Here is a 23,451-nt window from a genome sequence, read left to right as displayed (position 1 = left end):
ATTTCTCCTTCTTTTCCAACTGTTACGTCGTTAAATTAGACCTTTATATGTTTTGCATACTTTATAAGATTTGTATATATTTTTATGCTCTTAAACATGTTAGAAAAAGTTAGATTTTTAAACTTGATGAAACTGGTAAGTTGTTCATATGAAAATTCGTATAGAACTATTGACTGCATTACTGATCTAATACCATCTAGCTGCAGATTTAAGTCACACATAGGAGCCTTTTAATTGCCAAGTCATTAGCCTGTTCCTGATTAGCAAGTAGTAATCGATATCGCTGCCTCGTGTTGCACGGCTGAAATGCATTTACACTAATTACCAGAAGTCCTGAGAGTGCATGTTACCCACAGTGAAATGAAGGAGCCAATGAAGGGCCCACAGTTACTGAGTGGCCCAGCGTTATTGACAAGCCATCCCCCGGATCGATCTGTAGAGGAGCTGCAGACATCGGGTCTGTGAGGCTAAGAGGAGATGCTAATGGAATTGACAGAAAAGGAATGTCTAGCGTGTTAGTGGCTGCAGAGGGACAGAGGTAACAGGTACTAATCCCTCAGCAACTCACCCACAATTTATCCCACTTTCTAATGAGAGCTGGTGAACCGTGCTGCTACACTGGGGTTGTGTTTCACAGTGGTGTTAGTTGAACATATATAGGATGTAAATCATGTTAACCCATAGGCCTAAACATTTATTTTCCTCCAGGTTTACAAGGTAAATATCTCCTACTTCCGAGACAAAAAACACATGGTTCCATCACTATATGTATATTTGATTGTGTGTGTGCACGAGAGAGTGAGTGCAATTCCCCCTCTTTCCCCCAGTCTTCAAAGGGGAGATTTCGTATTCAAAATGGCGCCTCCCCTTGGCATTAGCAGACAGATGCAACATGCCAGTACCCGTTGCCCGCGACCATCGCAAACCTCGCCCGGCCACCCCCAACCGACACTAGGTTAAGATCCAGACCCCCACATACATTATTGTACTCACACACCCCTGTCTGAAAACTCTCCCTAAACAGCAAACGAGCAAAGAGAGCAAGAAATAAAGTGAAAGGGAGAGGGGTAGAGCAGCTGCAATCCTTCACCAACCTTCCCTCCTCGTCTGCCTCATCCTTCACTGGTCTTCTTGGCAGACGTCCAGCGTTGTGCAGCCCAGGTCTAATGAGAAATGACCTTCATTAATGAAGCAAGTGTGTCTGTATATACTATCTAATGAAGCTGTGTCTGTGCTATCCAATGAAGCCGTGTGTCTGTGTACTAACTAATTAAGCTATGTGTGTGTACTAACTAATTAAGCTGTGTGTGTACTAACTAATGAAGCTGTGTTTCTGTGGGCTTACTAATGAAGCAAGTGTGTCTGTGCTGTCTAATGAAGCTGTGTGTTCTCTAGTGAAGCTGTGTGTCTGCTGTCTAATGAAGCTGTGTGTTTGTGTGTTCTAGTGAAGCTGTGTGTGTTTACTAAATAATTAAGCTGTGTGTTCTCTAATGAATCTGTGTGTGTTTACTAACTAATGAAGCTGTGTGTCTGTGCTGTCTAATGAAGCTGTGTGTTTGTGTGCTCTAGTGAAGCTGTGTGTGTTTACTAACTAATGAAGCTGTGTGTCTGTGTGTTCTCTAATGAATCTGTGTGTGTTTACTAACTAATGAAGCTGTACGTGTGTTTACTAACTAATGAAGCTGTGTGTCTGTGTGCTCTCGTGAACCTGTGTCTGTGTGTTCTCTAGTGAAGCTGTGTGTGTACTAACTAATGAAGCTGTGTGTCTGTGTGTTCTCTAGTGAAGCTGTGTATGTACTAACTAATGAAGCTGTGTGTCTGTGTGCTCTCTAGTGAAGCTGTGTGTGTGTGTGTACTAACTAATGAAGCTGTGTGTCTGTGTAATATCTAATGAATGAGCCGTCCCTCAGAGACTTCTAAAGTAAACAGGAACTCTGTCTTTTTTTTAGGGGGTAGATCAGCTTTAATATTACAGATAGATTGTGGGTTCTATCAATGTAATTATCTGCATCATTTCCAATCCCCCATGTATATTATTTTCCCCTAACCCTACCACCCTCACCTAATTGGAGTAAACTAATGGACAACAATACTTAGGCTTTTAATTCCAGCTTATACATATTATATTAGTTTTACGGACACAGTATATTTGACATTAGTTATCTTCTGTTTGTTTTTAGTCCCACCGTTCAGCTCCCATCAACCCCTCCCATCTGTCTCTGAAGAACATCCAGTTTGGATTTCTAGCTGCCATATATATTTCCACTGTGCTGTGATGTTTCACAAAAGTTCTGAACCTTTCTATTCTCATAGTTTATACAGATTGTAAATGAAAGAAAAACACCCTTTCTCAGAGCATTATTGGTGGATTGACTATGACTTTTCAGATCACCCAGCAATGCTATTTGCAGAGTTGGCTCGAGGTAAATGTTGTGATTTTTCAGCCATTCCTGAACCTGTGACCAAAAACAATCTACATATGGACAGTACCAAAACAAGTGAGCTACTGATTCTGTCTCTTCACAGCAAAATCTGCAGAGCTGGGATGGTTGTATCCCTCATATAAACTCAGCAAAAAAAGAAACGTCCTCTCACTGTCAACTGCATTTATTTTCAGCAAACTTAATATGTGTAAATATTTGTATGAATACAACAAGATTCAACAACTGAGACATAAACTGAACAAATTCCACAGACATGTGACTAACAGAAATGGAATAATGTGTCCCTGAACAAAGGGGGGGTCAAAATCAAAAGTAACAGTCAGTATCTGGTGTGGCCACCAGCTGCATTAAGTACTGCAGTGCATCTCCTGCAGTTACCCCACTCTTCCACCAAGGCACCTGCAAGTTCCCGGACATTTCTGGGGGGAATGGCCCTAGCCTACACCCTCCGATCCAACAGGTCCCAAACGTGCTCAATGGGATTGCGATCCGGGCTCTTCGCTGGCCATGGCAGAACACTGACATTCCTGTCTTGCAGGAAATCACGCACAGAACGAGCAGTATAGCTGGTGGCATTGTCATGCTGGAGGGTCATGTCAGATGAGCCTGCAAGAAGGGTACCATATGAGGGAGGAGGATGTCTTCCCTGTTATGCACGGCGTTGAGACTGCCTGTAATGACAACAAGCTCAGTCCGACGATGCTGTGACACACCGGCCCAGACCATGACGGACCCTCCACCTCCAAATCGATCCCGCTCCAGAGTACAGGCCTCGGCGTAATGCTCATTCCTTCGACGATAAACGCGAATCCGACCATCACCCCTGGTGAGACAAAACCGCGACTAGTCAGAGAAGAGCACTTTTTGCCAGTCCTATCTGGTCCAGCAACAGTGGGTTTGTGCCCATAGGCAACGTGGTTGCCAGTGATGTCTGGTGAGGACCTGCCTTACAACAAGCCTACAAGCCCTCAGTCCAGCCTCTCTCAGCCTATTGCGGACAGTCAGAGCACTGATGGAGGGATTGTGAGTTCCTGGTGTAACTCGGGCTAACTGCGACCTTAATTGCCTTCCGTCTGTAAGCTGTTAGTGTCTTAACGACCGTTCCACAGGTGCATGTTCATTAATTGTTTATGGTTCATTGAACAAGCATGGGAAACAGTGTTTAAACCCTTTACAATGAAGATCTGTGAAGTTATTTTGATTTTTACGAATTATCTTTGAAAGACAGGGTCCTGAAAAAGGGACATTTATTTTTTTGCGAGTTTATATAACCTTCTATTGGTTGCAAGAATTTTGTATAATAATTCAAATTAAAAAAACTCTACGTTTTGAATCCAGTGTCATTTTGTGTGTCAATTCATAAACAATGTGCCATGAAATCAGTACATCGAAAATCTCTAACCAACTATTTTGCAACCTAAACAGCACGACTGTCTGTCTTGGTTACTGGTCAAAATGGTTACTGGTCAGAATGTGGTTCACGTGCCTGGGAAGAGTGTGAGTACGGTTGGTGTGTGAATATCTGTGTGTATCGAATAGGTGCAGTCAGCATAATGGGTTAGTTAGAGCAGTATGACAATGTGTCAGTGCTGCATGTTAGTTACAGACCATGCCAGCTGTGTACAGTTGAAGTTGGAAGTTTACATACACTTAGGTTGGAGTCATTTAAAACTAGTTTTTCAACCACTCCACAAATTTCTTGTTAACAAACTAGTTTTGGCAAGTCAGTTAGGACATCTACTTTGTGCATGACACAAGTCATTTTTCCAACAATTGTTTACAGGCAGATTATTTCACCTATAATTCACTGTATCACAATTCCAGTGGGTGAGAAGTGTACATACACTAAGTTGACTGTGCATTTTAACAGCTTGGACAATTTCAGAAAATTATGTCATGGCTTTAGAAGCTTCTGATAGGCAAATTGACATCATTTGAGTCAATTGGAGGTGTACCTGTGGATGTATTTCAAGGCCTACCTTCAAACTCAGTGCCTCTTGACATCATGGGAAAATCAAAAGAAATCAGCCAAGACCTCAGAAAAAAAATTGTAGAACTCCACAAGTCTGGTTCATCCTTGGGAGAAATTCCAAACGCCAGAAGCTACCACGTTCATCTGTACAAACAATAGTATGCAAGTATAAACACCATGGGACCACACAGCCGTCATACTGCTCAGGAAGGAGACGCGTAGAGATGAACGTACTTTGGTGCGAAAAGTGCAAATCAATCCCAGAACAACAGCAAAGCACCATGTGAAGATGCTGGAGGAAACAGGTACAAAAGTATCTATATCCACAGTAAAACGAGTCCTATATCGGCATAACCTGAAAGGCCGCTCAGCAAGGAAGAAGCCACTGCTCCAAAACTGCCATAAAAAAAGCCAGACTACGGTTTGGAACTGCACATGGGGACAAAGATCGTACTTTTTGGAGAAATGTCCTCTGGTCTGATGAAACAAAAATAGAACTGTTTTGTCATAATGACCATCGTTGTGTTTGGAGGAAAAAGGTGGAGGCTTGCCAGCCGAAGAACACCATCCCAACCGTGAAGCACAGGGGTGGCAGCATCATGTTGTGGGGTGCTTTGCTGCAGGAGGGACTGGTGCACTTCACAAAATAGATGGCATCATGAGGCAGGAAAATTATGTGAATATATTGAAGCAACATTTACATTTACATTTAAGTCATTTAGCAGACGCTCTTATCCAGAGCGACTTACAAATTGGAAAGTTCATACATATTCATCCTGGTTCCCCCGTGGGGAATGAACCCACAACCCTGGCGTTGCAAGCGCCATGCTCTACCAACTGAGCCACACGGGACCCGGATCTCATCATCTCAAAACATCAGTCAGGAAGTTAAAGCTTGGTCGCAAATGAGTCTTTCTAATGGGTCAAATGAGTCTTTCTAATGGACAATGACCCCAAGCATACTTCCAAAGTTGTGGCAAAATGGCTTAAGGACAACAAAGTCAAGGTATTGGGGTGGCCATCACAAAGCCCTGACCTCAATCCTATAGAAAATGTGTGGGCAGAACTGAAAAAGCGTGTGCGAGCAAGGAGGCCTACAAACCTGACTGAGTTACACCAGCTCTGTCAGGAGGAATGGGCCAAAATTCACCCAACTTATTGTGGGAAGCTTGTGGAAGGCTACCTGAAACGTTTGACCCAAGTGAAACAATTTTTAAAGGCAATGCTACCAAATACTAATTGAGTGTATGTAAACTTCTGACCCACTGGGAATGTGATGAAAGAAATAAAAGCTGAAATATATCACTCTCTCTACTATTATTCTGACATTTCACATTCTTAAAATTAAGTGTTAATCCTAACTGACCTAAAACAGGGAATTTTTACTAGGATTAATTGTCAGGAATTATGAAAAACTGAGTTTAAATGTATTTGGCTAAGGTGTATGTAAATTTACAACTTCAACTGTACATGCCTCGCCACACTACTTTAACAGCTTTCACAAAGTGATGCCAGATTACATTGCAGGTGCAGCACAGTAAAAAATGGCTGACTCAGTCACGCTTCGGGGGGGGGGGGGGGGGGGGGGTTCATTAACTGAATTACAGTGGGCAGAGACAAAAGTAGTGCACATAATGAATAGGGTGCCATTTCTCAATGTCATTGGTCAGACTGGCACCTCTTAGTGGGCACTGGTTGTCAAAAGTAGTGCACTTCATAGGGAATAGGGTGCCATTTCTCAATGTCATTGGTCAGACTGGCTCCTGTGACTGATCAGAATGTGTCTATCAAGATGAAACAAACCATTTGATAAATCAACACTATTCCCTAGTGCACTTCCCTATATAGAGCCTATTTACTGTAGCATCAGTGGTTGATATGTAGTTACACTAAATGTAAGAGGAGGCTGGTGGTGGGAGCTATATGAGGACGGGCTCAATTTAATGGCTGGAATGGAATCAATGGAACGGAGTCAAACGTGGTTACCATACATGCATCTCGTTACTGCATCTCGTTAGTCTGTGGGTCTCATTACTGCATCTCATTAGGTTACTGCATCTCGTTACTGGATCTTGTTAGTCTACTGCATCTCGTTACCGCGTTTTGTTAGGTTACTGCGTCTCATTTACCGATCCCGCCCAGCTCATCTGCGTAGAGCCCATGTGTTTCCAATGAGTGACTGTTTGTAGGATGAGTACGAATATTTAGCATGTATCTCTTTATCCTGTTATCGCTGTTAATTAGCGTTTGATGGCGAAATCTGTGCAGGTATTATGTGCCAGTTGTACACTCGCCGTGTTTGTGTGTGTGTGTACATGTTTGTGTGTGTACGCCCCCATCTCATGGTGTTTGTCACCCATTTGTCTCCAGCTCCTCCTCTACCATCTGCTTCTTCTCCTCCCTATTGTTTAGCTGTTGTTCAGCCACCTTAACTCCATCCTTTCTTCCCCCCTCCCCATCTTTCTCCCTCCTTCCCTGCCGTCTCCTTTCTCCCTCTCTCCCTCTAGCCTCTGACGTCAGATTCCTCGCTGCTCCTGGCTCTGTGTCAGGTATTTAGACATGTAAGGGGAGGGGCGCTACAGCCATATGCAAATCTCCCCTGGCTGTATGCAAATGAACCCAGACTTATGCAAATCAGGTCCTCTGTTCATTAAAAGATGTCTGTAAAGTCAATTAGATCGGAAACAGGGATAGAGGGATGGATGTGTTCACAGGAAGAGATTTGGCGCAGGATAGAAGTTTGTCGATCAGCGGTTGGTGATCTCTGTTTAGGAGAAGAAAAGAATGGGGGGGAATTTGGGGTGATAACGGAGGTCGTACAGGGTCACTTTTGGGGCGAGGGGTACTCCTTCAGGGGGATAGAACAATGCCAGTCTGTATGGTCACGGAGGAGGGAGGCTGAGAGAGAGTGATGCTTTTACATCGTGCGGGCACACCAGTTATCACAAAGCACTGGAGCTAGAGAGAGAGACTGTTGTGAGAAAGAGAAGCAGAAATCTAGAAAGGAAGGAAAGAGATACTGTAGACACAGTTACTGTAAACACAGAGAGAGAAAGAGAGGTGTTTTTCGTTCTCCCCGTTGTGATGGTTTCTCATCAGGCTGATCACTGTGAGTAATTAAACCAATCAGAGACTCCGCCTTTAGGGGGACGATGGGGAGGGAGACGGTGTGTGTGTGTGTCTGTAGTAATGTTATGTGTGTATATGTGTGTTTAATCATGCATATATGGGTGTGTGAAAGTACAGTTTGCAGAAACATGTAGGATGGTGAACATTGTATATTTGACTTGTTTTACCTTAGGGTTTGTGCCATAAACTTTGAAAAAGCCATCGATGACATCACCCCATTGTTTCCTATGAAAATGCTCAGTTGCGCATTTGATGATCAGGAAGTGTCATTTCATTGTGTTGCCATCTTGCAACATGAAGGAGTCTTGCTACATGGAGTTTTTGGAAACATTGCATGCACAGTTTGAGCTACTCTAGGAAGTGACGTTGCAGGCTAGCTCAGTGCTGCCCTCTCTCACTGAGTATCTCAAATTGAATTGCCGACAGCGGTATTGCAGGCTGCCATTAGCAACTCATTTATCCTTATAACTTCATATGTGTGTGACTTTAAAGTAGTCGGTTCAAGGACATACATCTGGTGAAAGGGAAGCAATTATTGATACCATGGCTGTGTTTGAGAAAAATATATATATCCACGAATATTGACCCTGAAGATCGCTAATTACCTATTCCGTATAATGGGGGATCTTGTTTACTGGAAACAATGCCTGCAATACTGCGGTCAGCCTTTCACTTGAAATCCTCAATGCAAGCGGACAGTCTGTTCTCCCCTGCTTGTGCCATTGAGGCAGGGTTTTTCCCCACTAATCACAACTAATTTAATCAGGCGTGCTGGTTTTGGAAATGGAATAGATCAATGTAGCCCTGTCCCTGTTTGTGCTATCAACTCCTTGTCATATCAAACATGGAAATAATTACGCAAACAGATCAATGCAGTATGTGGTACGGCTGGGGGTCCTAAGGACCGGTTGGTTTGCGAAATACTGCACTACGCTGGCACCCTCAGGTCACTGAGGGATGGGGAAGTGTGACGGGGTGGTCGTACTCTCCAGGTGGGTGATGGAGGAGTGTGACAGGGTGTAGTACTCTCCAGGTGGGTGATGGAGGAGTGTGACAGGGTGTAGTACTCTCCAGGTGGGTGATGGAGGAGTGTAACAGGGGTCGTACTCTCCAGGTGGGTGATGGAGGAGTGTGACGGGGGGTCGTACTCTCCAGGTGGGTGATGGGGAAGTGTGACAGCGGTCGTACTCTCCAGGTGGGTGATGGAGGAGTGTGACAGGGTGTAGTACTCTCCAGGTGGGTGATGGAGGAGTGTGACAGGGGTCGTACTCTCCAGGTGGGTGATGGAGGAGTGTGACAGGGTGTAGTACTCTCCAGGTGGGTGATGGAGGAGTGTGACGGGGGGTCGTACTCTCCATGTGGGTGATGGAGGAGTGTGACAGTGTGTAGTACTCTCCAGGTGGGTGATGGGGAAGTGTGACAGGGTGTAGTACTCTCCAGGTGGGTGATGGGGAAGTGTGACAGGGTGTAGTACTCTCCAGGTGGGTGATGGAGGAGTGTGACAGGGTGTAGTACTCTCCAGGTGGGTGATGGGGAAGTGTGACGGGGTGTAGTACTCTCCAGGTGGGTGATGGGGAAGTGTGACAGCGGTCGTACTCTCCAGGTGGGTGATGGAGGAGTGTGACAGGGTGTAGTACTCTCCAGGTGGGTGATGGAGGAGTGTGACAGGGGTCGTACTCTCCAGGTGGGTGATGGAGGAGTGTGACAGGGTGTAGTACTCTCCAGGTGGGTGATGGAGGAGTGTGACGGGGGGTCGTACTCTCCATATGGAGGAGTGTGACGGAGGGTCGTACTCTCCAGGTGGGTGATGGAGGAGTGTGACGGGGGGTCGTACTCTCCATATGGAGGAGTGTGACGGAGGGTCGTACTCTCCAGGTGGGTGATGGAGGAGTGTGACGGGGGGTCGTACTCTCCATATGGAGGAGTGTGACGGGGGGTCGTACTCTCCATGTGGGTGATGGAGGAGTGTGACGGGGGGTCGTACTCTCCATGTGGGTGATGGAGGAGTGTGACAGTGTGTAGTACTCTCCAGGTGGGTGATGGGGAAGTGTGACAGGGTGTAGTACTCTCCAGGTGGGTGATGGGGAAGTGTGACAGGGTGTAGTACTCTCCAGGTGGGTGATGGAGGAGTGTGACAGGGTGTAGTACTCTCCAGGTGGGTGATGGGGAAGTGTGACGGGGTGTAGTACTCTCCAGGTGGGTGATGGGGAAGTGTGACGGGGTGTAGTACTCTCCAGGTGGGTGATGGGGAAGTGTGACGGGGTGTAGTATTCTCCAGGTGGGTGATGGGGAAGTGTGACGGGTGTAGTACTCTCCAGGTGGGTGATGGGGAAGTGTGACGGGTGTAGTACTCTCCAGGTGGGTGATGGAGGAGTGTGACGGGGGTCGTACTCTCCAGGTGGGTGATGGAGGAGTGTGACGGGGGGTCGTACTCTCCATGTGGGTGATGGAGGAGTGTGACAGGGTGTATTACTCTCCAGGTGGGTGATGGGGAAGTGTGACAGGGTGTAGTACTCTCCAGGTGGGTGATGGAGGAGTGTGACAGGGTGTAGTACTCTCCAGGTGGGTGATGGAGGAGTGTGACGGAGGGTCGTACTCTCCAGGTGGGTGATGGGGAAGTGTGACGGGTGTAGTACTCTCCAGGTGGGTGATGAAGGAGTGTGACAGGGTGTAGTACTCTCCAGGTGGGTGATGGGGAAGTGTGACGGGGGGTCGTACTCTCCATGTGGGTGATGGAGGAGTGTGACGGGGTGTAGTACTCTCCAGGTGGGTGATGGGGAAGTGTGACGGGGGGTCGTACTCTCCAGGTGGGTGATGGGGAAGTGTGACGGGTGTAGTACTCTCCAGGTGGGTGATGGAGGAGTGTGACGGGGGGTCGTACTCTCCAGGTGGGTGATGGAGGAGTGTGACGGGGGTCGTACTCTCCAGGTGGGTGATGGAGGAGTGTGACGGGGGTCGTACTCTCCAGGTGGGTGATGGAGGAGTGTGACGGGGGTCGTACTCTCCAGGTGGGTCTTCATGCTGTGGTGTATGGGTGGGTGTACCCCTGGGGGGCTGGAGAGGGAGGGAGCCTTGTCACAGAGCCAAGCACTGTGTGTTTGTGTCTGTGTGTGTGTCTGTGTGTGTGTCTGTGTGAGTGCCTACCTGCCTGCATATGTGTGTTTCCTGCACAGTGAATTTAATGTTGAGCTGTAGATCCTATCTGTGACTCCATGAGGAAAATCTACTCGTGTTTCTTTAAAGGGGACATGGATGCTAGGCTGGTGTTTTCCACATGGAGAATCTTGACAGATTGTAAATCCTATCAGAGATTAGAGAAAAGGGGATTTTGAATAATGCCCAGGCCTTATAGACATGGACTCCAGGTGTTGCAACGAGGCACAGTCATATTTCTGCACACCCTCACCACACACACAAACACACACTCCTGAACCCTCTTCTCATACCCTGCAGCGGCCGCCAGTCAGATTGAGAAGGATTTTAAAATGGCTTGATGTACTCAATCAGGTCTGGTTTATTTGAAAGCAGTCATCTGGCTGTGTGCTACTCAAGCATGACTCTCAGATGATTGTAAAGAGGGATTGGGGACGGGGTGATGTCTATGAATCTGAACCACATTCTAAATCGCACATGCTTAGTACTAGGTTAATTCTCTGATCCTTTGATTGGATGGACCACATGTAAGTTCATACTGCAAAAGCTTTGATTGGTTGGAGGACGTCCTCTGGAAGTTGTCTTAATTACCTTGTAGGTTATTGGAAGGAGGTGAGGAGCACGAGGAGGACGGAAACTAGCTGTCCTCCGGCTACACCATAGTGCTACCGAAGAGCGTTCTGTTGAAGCTACTGTAGACCTTTGTAAAACAGTGTGTTTTAATCAGGTATTCGGTGATGTGTATATTTTTTGTATAGTTCTATCTAAAAATGATTTTTAATGTACATTTTTTAAATTTTATTTGTATTCACTGAGTAGGATGGTCTTCCCCTTCCTCTTCCGCGGAGCCTCCACTGACACACACACACACACACACACACACACACACACACACACGCTTACCTGCTCATATTCCCACCACACACACACCATTCTCACACCATCATCCTTTCCCTGCCATTTACAATCTTTGTTCCCGAAGTGTTGTTATTTCTCCACTGTGATTCTTACCTCAGCAGCAGAGAGCATGCTTCTGTTCCACTGCCACATTGTGTCGGCTACACTGGTGAAATAATGGTGCTTTGCATGGAACCCTTTCGTTCTATGTTTTGTGGTGTTGCACCATTTCTTCTAGCACTCTGGTAATGGTGCGTGTATAGCCTCTGTCATTCAGGCATAAACAGGAAAACAAACTCATTGGACAAACAAACAGAGTGGAAAGGTGTTCTCATGGTCTCCATGGAGATATGGTATCCGGGCAGATGTTGGGGGTGAATCAATCAGAACATTTAGCATTTACATTTGAATGCTTTTTAGTACAATAACGCCAAAGAGACAGTGCTGTAGCCTACAGTAAGTGAGCAGGGGTTGTGAGTGTTTTGTTGTCACGTGCATACACTTAATTTACACGTGTCATATGTTTGTTTGAGCTTGAATTGTGGATCATTTAAAAATTAATCAAGGAAGTAGTATTAGTCTTCAATCAAAACATTTTATCAAAATAGGAAGTTTCAATCAAAATATTTTTTAAAAATAGTCACAGATACGTACCTGCGGAGATGCTATGAATGTATTATTCTGGAACCAACTGGTTGATTGCTTCAGTTCTCCTCCTGTCTGATCTGCAGGCTATGGAACTGCCATCAGGGGTCTACAAAGCCACTGAGGACAGAGAGACCACCTTGAACACAAAGGTAAGCTATTGAGGAATAATCAAAGACCTACCACCCAATGAAATAGTATATGGGATTTGATGACGTGTATTTTCAGTTATTTCAGTATATTTCCAGGGTACATCCATGTGCATCCTCTCCTAATGAAAAGAGACAGTCTGTCAGGAATGACATTCTACACTATTGTAATAAATGGTGTGATATGGAACCCCAGTATATTCAATTATTCCGGTAATACAAGTATTGATTGGGGACAGCACTGAACTCTGCTGCCCCCTCTAGGCCTTAATGATATCTGAATGTTCAGAAGATTAAGACTTTTTTACTGGGACTTTAATTTAATCTTCAACTGAATTTTCTGATGGGCCGCTCTGTTGCGCTCTCTTCTTTCAATCTCCTGTGACTCTCCATCTCTTTCTCTCTCTCTCTGAATCCCCCCCCCCCCTCTATCCCTCCCTCTTTCCTCCTCTCTCTCCCTACCTCCCTCCTTCCTCTCCTGGGATCTGTCAAGCAGCTTTAGCGACCTGATATTAAACTAGAAAGGCAGCCCCACTGTAGCCTGCAGAGACTTGCTGTTTATTAAAAGGAGAATAGGAGAGTTATGTCCCTTGGTAAATGCTGCTCTCTGAGTTCAATTACTGTATGTTTGTGTCTCCTCTATCTCTGCCCTCTGTTTACTCTCCTCTACACGTTTAATTGTCTTTCTTTTCTAGTTCCCCCTGCTGTGTGTTTGTGTCGGCGTTGGTCCTGAGTCTCTCTAGGAAACCTTCCAGGATTGATTTGACCCATATAGTTAACCCACTAGACTCCTGATACATAAGGAGCAGTACATCATATAATATACACTGAGAATAACAAACATCAAGAACCCCCCCCCCCCCCCCCCTTTGCCCTCAGAACAGCCTCAATTCGTCAGGGTGTGGACTCTGCAGGGTGTCGAAAGCGTTCCACAGGGATGCTGGCCCATGTTGACAGAGTTGTGTGAATTTGGCTGGATGTCCTTTGGGTGGTGGATCATTCTTGATACACACAGGAAACTGTTGAGCGTGAAAAACCCAGCGGTGTTGCAGTTCTTGACACACTCAAACCGGTGTGTCTACTACCATACCCCGTTCAAAGGCACTTAAATATTTTGTCTTGCCCATTCACCCTTTGAATGGCACATATACATAATCCACGTCTCAATTGTCTCAAGGCTAAAAAATCAAATCAAACTTTATTTGTCACATGCACCAAATACAACAGGTGTAGACCTTACCGTGAAATGCTTACTTACAAGCCCCTAACCAACAATGCAGCTCAAGAAGAGTTAAGAAAACATTTACCAAATAAACTAAAGTAAAAAATAATAAAAAGTAACACAATAAAATTACAATAACGAGGCTATATAGTGGGTACCAGTACCAAGTCAATGTGTGTGTGGGGGGGGGGGGGGGTACAGGTTCGTCGAGGTAATTTGTACATGTAGGTAGGGGTAAAGTGACTATGCATAGATAATAAACAGCGAGTAGCAGCAGTGTAAAAACAAATGGGGGGGGGGGGGACAATTTGATTAATTGTTTAGCATTCTTATGGCTTGGGGGTATAAGCTGTTAAGGAACCTTTTGGTCCTACACTTGGCACTCCGGTAACGTGCAGTAGCAGAGAGAACAGTCTATGACTTGGGTGACTGGACTCTGACAATTTTTGGGGCCTTCCTCTGACACCGCCTAGTATATAGGTCCTGGATGGCAGGAAGCTTGGCCCCAGTGATGTACTGGGCCGTACGCATTACCCTTTGTAGCGCCTTACAGTCAGATGCTGAGCAGTTGTCATGCCAGGTGGTGATTCAACCGGTCAGGGTGGTGCAGCTGTAGAACTTTTTGAGGATCTGGGGACCCATGCCAAACCTTTTCAGTCTCCTGAAGGGGGAAAGGTGTTGTTGTGCCCTCTTAACGACTGTCTTGGTGTGTTTGGACCACATTGGTGATGTGGACACCAAGGAACTTGAAACTCTCGACCAGCTCCACTACGGCCCCGTCGATGTTAATGGGGGCCTGTTCGACCAGCCTTTTCCTGTAGTCCAAGATCAGAGCCTTTGTCTTTCTCACATTGAGGGAGAGGTTGTTGTCCTGGCACCACACTACCAGGTCTCTGACCTCCTCCCTGTAGGCCGTCTCATCGTTGTTGGTAATCAGGCGCTGTGTCGACAGCAAACTTAATGATGGCGTTGGAGTCATGTTTTGCCATGCAGTCGTGGGTGAACAAGGAGTACAGGAGGGGACTAAACACGCACCCCTGAGGATCAGCGTGGCAGACGTGTTGTTGCCTACCCTTACCACCTGGGGGCGGCCCGTCAGGAAGTCCAGGATCCAGTTGCAGAGGGGGGTGTTTAGTCCTAGGGTCCTTAGCTTAGTGATGAGCTTTGTGGGCACTATGGTGTTGAACGCTGAGCTGTAGCCAATGAACAGCATTCTCACATAGGTGTTCCTTTTGTCCAGGTGGGAACTTCATCTACACTGATTGAAGTGGATTTAACAATTGACATCAATAAGGGATCAGAGCTTTCACCTGTTCAGTCTATGTCATGGAAAGAGAAGGTGTTGTAAATGTTTGGTATACTTAGTGTATATTATTAACCCACTAGTCTCCTGATATATAAGGAGCACCACAACATATATGATATATATTGAATATTTCTCAGGAGCAGTATCTTTCCTGATTCCTAGAAAGCTATGAAGCTGTATTGAATATCACTTGTTAATGTTCTCAATCTCAACAATAGAGAGGCTCTCTAGAGCTTTTGGTGAAGGCCTGATCTGTGTGGGCATGTGTGTGCGTGCATGTGGAAAACCCTCATTCTCTCAGATCAGAAAGAACTATTTCCAAAGTGTGTGGGTGGAAGGTTGAAGCAATCCAAGAAAGGAGGGTAAAGGATGATATCAGGGCCATATACTCTACTTTACACGGGCATCACAATTCTGATCTTTGCCCAATTGTCAAAACAAAAAAAGCTGATATTATTTGTCAAAAGATCAGACTTCGTTAAAAAAAGATCAGACTTGGGTTGCCTATGAAACACAGACTTATGTGTCCCTGAAACATTTTTTATTCCAACTCTAACTTTGAGGGTCTTGATTGGTAGACTGGTAGAGCTCTGTCTGGGCTCTGTAACTCTGAGGGTCTTGATTGGTAGACTGGTAGAGCTCTCAGTCGGGGCTCTGTAACTCTGAGGGTCTTGATTGGTAGACTGGTAGAGCTCTCAGTCGGGGCTCTGTAACTCTGAGGGTCTTGATTGGTAGACTGGTAGAGCTCTGTCTGGGCTCTGTAACTCTGAGGGTCTTGATTGGTAGACTGGTAGAGCTCTCAGTCGGGGCTCTGTAACTCTGAGGGTCTTGATTGGTAGACTGGTAGAGCTCTCAGTCGGGGCTCTGTAACTTGGATTGGAAGTGTCTGGTGGTGTTAAGTGATTTACTGGATCTGTGCCACCTGGCTGTCCACGAATAAATCCTCCTCTGACAGCCATCCATTCCCGAAGTCTCCACTTCTCTCTCTACCCCCCTTTTCTCTCTGTCTGTCTCCCTTTCTCCCCTCTCCCTCTTCTCTCCTTCCTCTCTCCATCTCTCTATCTCTTCCCTCCTGCCCATCTCTCTCATCTCTGCTTTCCAGCTCATTTGCATGGCAAAGCCTTGGAGATTATGCACCATGCAAATTACACTGCTCTCTGCGCAAGGTGATTTCAACCCACCCAGCCAGCCTCCCTCTATTTCTATCTCAGTTCAATTCAAGGGCTTTATTGGCAGGGAAACACATGTTAACATTGCCAAAGCAAGTGAAGTAGATAATAAACAAAAGTGAAAATAAACAAGGAAAAGTGGATTCTGTCTTTATCCAGACATTTGAGTGTTTTTATCTTTTTGTCCCTGTCTGTTTTTATAGGTTTCCTTCTGGAGGGATCAAACTGAACTGTGTGTGTTTGTGCCAAAGTGTGTGTGTGTGTGTGTGCCAAAGTGTGTGTGTGTGTGTGCGTTATCTCTCATGGGGCCTGACACTCACCCATATGTGCTGCAGGGAGTAGGGACAGCCAATCTTAACACAGCAACCATTACTCTGCTGCTACTGCAGAGCAACTAGATTCGACCCTGGCAGACAGACAATACCCTCTGATGGATGGCTACCTTCACAAACACACAGAGAGAGAAAGAGACTGAACAGTTTGTAACTGCAATAATAATATCATTTGATCCATGCCTGTACCGAGTCCAACCCCCATGCTGTACTCATATAGTGTGAATCTGGTGTCTGTAGATGCTCAGTCATGTACACAGCTCGTTGAAATCTCTGTTCACACCCCCTCCAGGATTTAACAATAATGGATTGGTGTAGGAAATGGTAAAACTTCCCTCTACCCCATGTCTACGCCACCAATCCACTGCTTGAAAATGTCTACGCCACCAATCCACTGCTTTTAAATGCAAGGAGGGGGGGGGGGGGGGGGGCATCAGAACAGTATGGATAAAATATTGACTTGTGGAGGTGTTTTAATTGCTTGATGCTTGTCTTTCATTAATGAACGAGGAGGCTTGAGTTCAAAGAGGAGCAACAGGGCAGAATGCTACTGTAAAGGAAAATGGAGATGAATGTACCCAAGTGTGCTTCAGAGAACAAGAGAGATGGAGTTGACAACCTGTAGCTTCTATTTATATAGCCCTGATAAAGGTTTCCTAAAGGCTTCTTTAAGCCTTAAAAGTTATGTTTCCTTTAAAGTGGGACCCTGAATTTAGGACCCTTTCAGAGAGAAAAGAGAGCGAGGGTATAAGTCATAGTGAAAATGTGGATGACTAATTTGGCATTAGCGTAACGGAGGTGGTTGGTGAACAATGCTTATTAGATAAGTAATCTTGCCTGAGACCTGAAGACTTGCGTTAGCTCCCCCATAGCTAATGTATTTCGCTGAGCGGGTTAACACAGTCGTGTGGCATGGAAGAGGCCCGTGTTCACAGTCTATTCAGTCCCATTAGCAATCTGTTGCAGTGCTTCATCTAGTCAACAATATGTGTGGATGTTGAAAATCTTTCAACTACCAGAGAGATCCCTATGCTCACCCATAAACCCCTGGGCACAATGAGTCTCAGGTAAGAACATTTCCACCCAGACACAAGACATTTAATATGCTTTAAAGTTCTGGTCAAGTTCAGCTGTGGATTTATCAGGATTGTGGGAATCTAGAAAGGATCGAGAGGGATTTTCCAGTTTGGTTACTGTGGGATTAGAGATGGGAAGAGTGGGATTGGGAAGCAGCAGTATCTGGCTTGTTAGATGTTTCCCCTTTCTCATGTCCTCTCTTGCACCTCTTTCCCTTCTCCTTTTCTTCTCCCTTTTCCTCTCCCCTCCTCACCTCAGATCACACACAGACACTCCCGCAGATATCCAGACATCCACATCCAGATCATAACAGTGGAGTCCCCCCCCCACCACAGCCCCAGCCGTTGGGGAATTCTCATTGGTTTACTAAGTCATCAAATTACCATTTATCCCACTCATATTAAATGGCTTTTGTTTAGGCTGACCAGATTAGCATACAATAAGCAATCATACTCCCCTGATGAACAGATCTGAAGAGGGAGGGAGGGAGGCAGAGAGGGGATGAGACAAAGAGAGAGAGAGAGTCAACGAGATGGAGGAAAGGCAGACCAGTGTGTTAATTCAAAAGAAGAAAGGAGAGGTAGATCGAGAAACAATTTGAGAAAGAGGCGCACAGTGAGAGAAAGTGAGTGCTGCCATTAAAGAAAGAGGCTCACAGCGAGAGAAAGTGAGCACTGCCATTAAAGAAAGAGGCTCACAGCGAGAGAAAGTGAGCACTGCCATTAAAGAAAGAGGCTCACAGCGAGAGAAAGTGAGCACTGCCATTAAAGAAAGAGGCTCACAGCGAGAGAAAGTGAGCACTGCCATTAAAGAAAGAGGCTCACAGCGAGAGAAAGTGAGCACTGCCATTAAAGAAAGAGGCTCACAACGAGAGAAAGTGAGCACTGCCATTAAAGAAAGAGGCTCACAGCGAGAGAAAGTGAGCACTGCCATTAAAGAAAGAGGCTCACATCGAGAGAAAGTGAGCACTGCCATTAAAGAAAGAGGCTCACAGTGAGAGAAAGTGAGTGCTGCCATTAAAGAAAGAGGCTCACAGTGAGAGAAAGTGAGCGCTGCCATTAAAGAAAGAGGCTCACAATGAGAGAAAGTGAGCACTGCCATTAAAGAAAGAGGCTCACATCGAGAGAAAGTGAGCGCTGCCATTAAAGAAAGAGGCTCACAGCGAGAGAAAGTGAGCGCTGCCATTAAAGAAAAAAGCTCACAATGAGAGAAAGTGAGTGCTGTCATTAAAGACTGGTCAGACACCGTGTTATGCGGTAAAGCGCACGGTGTCCCCAGTACGCGTGCTTAGCCCAGTGCGGGCTATTCCACCTTGCCGCACTGGGAGGGCTAGGTTGGGCATCGAGCCGGATGTCATGAAGCCGGCCCAACGTATCTGGCCTCCAGTACGTCTCCTCGGGCCGGCGTACATGGCACCAGCCTTACAGGTGGTGTCCCCGGTTCGCCTGCATAGCCCAGTGCGGGTTATTCCACCTCGCCGCACTGGCAGGTTTACGGGGACCATTCAACCTGGTAGGGTTGGGGAGGCTCGGTGCTCAAGAGCATGTGTCCTCCTTCACGGTCCGGTATATCCGGCGCCACCTTCCCACCCCAGCTCAGTACCACCAGTGCCTACACCACGCACCAGGCTTCCAGTGCATCACCAGAGCCCTGTTCCTCCTCCCCGCACTCGCCCTGAGGTGCGTATCCTCAGCCCGGTACCTCCAGTTCCGGCACCACGCATCAGGCCTATAGTGCGTCTCAGCCGGCCAGAGTCTGCCGTCTGCCCTGCGGTGCCTGAACTGCCCGTCTGCCCAGCGCCGTCTGAGCCATCCGTCTGCCCAGCGCCGTCTGAGCCATCCGTCTGCCCAGCGCCGTCTGAGCCATCCGTCTGCCCAGCGCCGTCTGAGCCATCCGTCTGCCCAGCGCCGTCTGAGCCATCCGTCTGCCCAGCGCCGTCTGAGCCATCTGTCTGCCACGAGCCATTAGAGCCGCCCGTCTGTCCCGAGCCAGTAGAGCCGTCCGTCAGTCAGGAGCCGCTAGAGCCGTCCGTCAGTCAGGAGCCGCCAGAGACGCCCGCCAGTCAGGAGCCGCCAGAGACGCCCGCCAGTCAGGAGCCGCCAGAGACGCCCGCCAGTCAGGAGCCGCCAGAGACGCCCGCCAGTCAGGAGCTGCCAGAGACGCCCGCCAGTCAGGAGCTGCCAGAGACGCCCTCCAGTCATGAGCTGCCCTCCAGTCATGAGCTGCCCTCCAGTCATGAGCTGCCCTCCAGTCATGAGCTGCCCTCCAGTCATGAGCTGCCCTACAGTCATGAGCTGCCCTACAGTCATGAGCTGCTGCCCCTTATCCCGGAGCTGCTGCCCCTTATCCCGGAGCTGCTGCCCCTTATCCCGGAGCTGCTGCCCCTTATCCCGGAGCTGCTCCCCTTATCCCGGAGCTGCTGCCCCTTATCCCGGAGCTGCTGCCCCTTATCCCGGTGCTGACCCTTATCCCGGTGCTGGCCCTTATCCCGATGCTGCCCCTTCATTTAGGTGGGTTGAGTTGGAGGGTGGTCATTGGGAGGGGGATACGGAAGCAGGGAGTGACTATGGTGGGGTGGGGACCTCGCCCAGAGCCTGAGCCACCACCGTGGTCAGATGCCCACCCAGACCCTCCCCTAGACTTTGTGCTGGTGCGCCCGGAGTTCGCACCTTAAGGGGGGGGTTATGTCACGTTCCTGACCTGTTTTCTCTTGTTTTATATGTCTTTATTGGTCAGGGCGTGAGTGTTGGGTGGGCAGTCTATGTTTTCTATTTCTATGTGGGGTTTTGTGTTCGGCCTGGTATGATTCTCAATTAGAGACAGGTGTGTATCGTTTGTCTCTGATTGAGAGTCATACTAAGGCAGCCAGGGTTTCACTGGTGTTTTGTGGGTGTTTGTTTCCTGTCTCAGTGTTTGTTCTGCACCAGATAGGACTGTCTCGGTTTTCACGGTTTGTTATTTTGTTATTTGTTAAGTGTTCATGGTTATTGTTTAATTAAACATGTTGAGCACTGGCTACGCTGCATTTTGGTCCTCTCCTTTACCCCTGGAAGAAAACCTTCACAGAGGCTCACAACGAGAGAAAGTGAGCGCTGCCATTAAAGAAAGAGGCTCAAAATGAGAGAAAGTGAGCGCTGCCATTAAAGAAAGAGGCTCACAACGAGAGAAAGTGAGCGCTGCCATTAAAGGAGGCTCACAACGAGAGAAAGTGAGCGCTGCCATTAAAGAAAGAGGCTCACATCGAGAGAAAGTGAGCGCTGCCATTAAAGAAAAATGCTCACAACGAGAGAAAGTGAGCGCAGCCATTAAAGGAGGCTCACAACGAGAGAAAGTGAGCGCTGCCATTAAAGAAAAATGCTCACAACGAGAGAAAGTGAGCGCAGCCATTAAAGAAAGAGGCTCACAACGAGAGAAAGTGAGCGCTGCCATTAAAGAAAGAGGCTCACATCGAGAGAAAGTGAGCGCTGCCATTAAAGAAAGAGGCTCACAGTGAGAGAAAGTGAGTGCTGCCATTAAAGAAAGAGGCTCACAGTGAGAGAAAGTGAGCGCTGCCATTAAAGAAAGAGGCTCACAGTGAGAGAAAGTGAGTGCTGCCATTAAAGAAAGAGGCTCACAGTGAGAGAAAGTGAGCGCTGCCATTAAAGAAAGAGGCTCACAACGAGAGAAAGTGAGTGCTGCCATTAAAGAAAGAGACTCACAGTGAGAGAAAGTGAGTGCTGTCATTAAAGAAAGAGATAAGAGCCATAGCTACTTGATTGCTTGTGTTTAATTAGTAACCAGCCCACTCCAAAGCTGTCCTATCGTTAAACTAAGAAGTCCTGAAGCAGAGATTCTGCTGTTTTAATCAGGGTGCCGTTGTCAGACAGAGAGGATTGTGGAAGAGATGTACAGAATTGAAGACCTCTTGTCTTTTCATGCTGGGCAACACTTTAACCCTCTCTGCCCCTTTCCTTTATACCCCTCTCTACCCCTTCCCTTTATACCCCTCTCTGCCCCTTTCCTTTATACCCCTCTCTGCCCCTTTCCTTTATACCCCTCTCTACCCCTTCCCTTTATACCCCTCTCTGCCCCTTCCCTTTATACCCCTCTCTGCCCCTTTCCTTTATACCCCTTCATACCCCTTCCCTCTATACCCCTCTCTACCCCTTCCCTTTATACCCCTTCATACCCCTTCCCTCTATACCCCTCTCTACCCCTTCCCTTTATACCCCTCTCTACCCCTTTCCTTTATACCCCTTCATACCCCTTCCCTCTATACCCCTCTCTACCCCTTTCCTTTATACCCCTTCATACCCCTTCCCTCTATACCCCTCTCTACCCCGTCCCTCTATACCCCTCTCTACCCCTTCCCTTTATACCCCTCTCTACCCCTTTCCTTTATACCCCTTCATACCCCTTCCCTTTATACCCCTCTCTGCCCCTTTCCTTTATACCCCTTCATACCCCTTCCCTCTATACCCCTCTCTACCCCGTCCCTCTATACCCCTCTCTACCCCTTCCCTTTATACCCCTCTCTACCCCTTTCCTTTATACCCCTTCATACCCCTTCCCTTTATACCCCTCTCTGCCCCTTTCCTTTATACCCCGCTCTACCCCTTCCCATCTCTACCCCTTCCCTCTATACCTCTCTCTACCCCTTCCCTTTATACCCCTTCATACCCCTTCCCTCTATACCCTCTCTACCCCTTCCCTCTATACCCCTCTCTACCCCTTCCCTCTATACCCCTCTCTACCCCATCCCTCTATACCCCTCTCTACCCCTTCCCTCTATACCCCTCTCTACCCCGTCCCTCTATACCCCTCTCTACCCCTTCCCTCTATACTCCTCTCTATCCCTTCCCTCTATACCCCTCTCTACCCCATCCCTCTATCCTCCTCTCTACCCCTTACCTCTATACCCCTCTCTACCCCGTCCCTCTATACCCCTCTCTACCCCTTCCCTCTATACCCGCTCTACCCCTTCCCTCTATACCCCTCTCTACCCCTTCCCTCTATACCCCTCTCTACCCCTTCCCTCTATACCCCTCTCTACCCCTTCCCTCTATATCCCTCTCTACCCCATCCCTCTATCCTCCTCTCTACCCCTTACCTCTATACCCCTCTCTACCCCGTCCCTCTATACCCCTCTCTACCCCTTACCTCTATACCCCTCTCTACCCCGTCCCTCTATACCCCTCTCTACCCCTTCCCTCTATACCCGCTCTACCCCTTCCCTCTATACCCCTCTCTACCCCTTCCCTCTATACCCTTAACTACCTCAGGGGAAGGGGGTAGACAGGGAGTGTTTTTGTGGTAGGTGACTAATTAGATTGATTAAAGCTGAGCTGGCGTTGGAGACAGGAAGAGGAAATGGAGACAGATGACCCTGTCCTGTATGGATGCTGCTGCTACGCCACAGGAATGACAATATGTCTGCTCTGTGGTAGGAATGACAATATGTCTACTCTGTGGTAGGAATGACAATATGTCTGCTCTGTGGTAGAAATGACAATATGTCTACTCTGTGGTAGGAATGACAATATGTCTACTCTGTGGTAGGAATGGCAATATGTCTACTCTGTGGTAGGAATAACAATATGTCTACTCTGTGGTAGGAATGACAATATGTCTACTCTGTGGTAGGAATGACAATATGTCTACTCTGTGGTAGGAATGACAATATGTCTACTCTGTGGTAGGAATGGCAATATGTCTACTCTGTGGTAGGAATGACAATATGTCTACTCTGTGGTAGGAATGACAATATGTCTACTCTGTGGTAGGAATGACAATATGTCTACTCTGTGGTAGGAATGGCAATATGTCTACTCTGTGGTAGGAATGACAATATGTCTGCTCTGTGGTAGGAATGACAATGTCTACTCTGTGGTAGGAATGACAATATGTCTACTCTGTGGTAGGAATGGCAATATGTCTACTCTGTGGTAGGAATGACAATATGTCTGCTCTGTGGTAG

General features: G+C 47.2%; 1 protein-coding gene across 1 annotated transcript; it reads right to left on the bottom strand.

Moving 5' to 3' along the window:
- Positions 1 to 8,473: 8,473 nt before the first annotated feature.
- Positions 8,474 to 11,748, bottom strand: LOC129832798 (uncharacterized). Its single transcript, XM_055896799.1, has 3 exons — positions 11,710 to 11,748; positions 10,101 to 10,599; positions 8,474 to 9,978 (listed from the first exon to the last, which is right to left on the bottom strand). Exons 1-3 carry the CDS (start codon positions 11,746 to 11,748, stop codon positions 8,474 to 8,476), a joined length of 2,043 nt encoding a protein of 680 aa, XP_055752774.1.
- Between the last annotated feature and the right edge of the window lie 11,703 nt (positions 11,749 to 23,451).

This window comes from Salvelinus fontinalis, chromosome 34 (genome assembly GCF_029448725.1).
Source record: "Salvelinus fontinalis isolate EN_2023a chromosome 34, ASM2944872v1, whole genome shotgun sequence".
In the NCBI taxonomy this organism is placed as follows: Eukaryota; Metazoa; Chordata; class Actinopteri; order Salmoniformes; family Salmonidae; genus Salvelinus; species Salvelinus fontinalis.
The sequence above is the reverse complement of the archived record's forward strand: the minus strand, read 5'-3'. Positions and strand labels throughout refer to the sequence as shown.

Coding starts and splice junctions, on each gene's coding strand:
- LOC129832798 (XM_055896799.1), bottom strand. CDS start 11,748: ATGTGGCAGTGGAACAGAAGCATGCTCTCTGCTGCTGAG. Junction 10,600..11,709: donor GCATGCTCTCTGCTGCTGAG/GTAAGAATCACA, acceptor CTCCCTCTCCAG/CCCCCCAGGGGTACACCCAC. Junction 9,979..10,100: donor CTCCATCACCCACCTGGAGA/GTACTACACCCT, acceptor ACCCACATGGAG/AGTACGACCCCCCGTCACAC.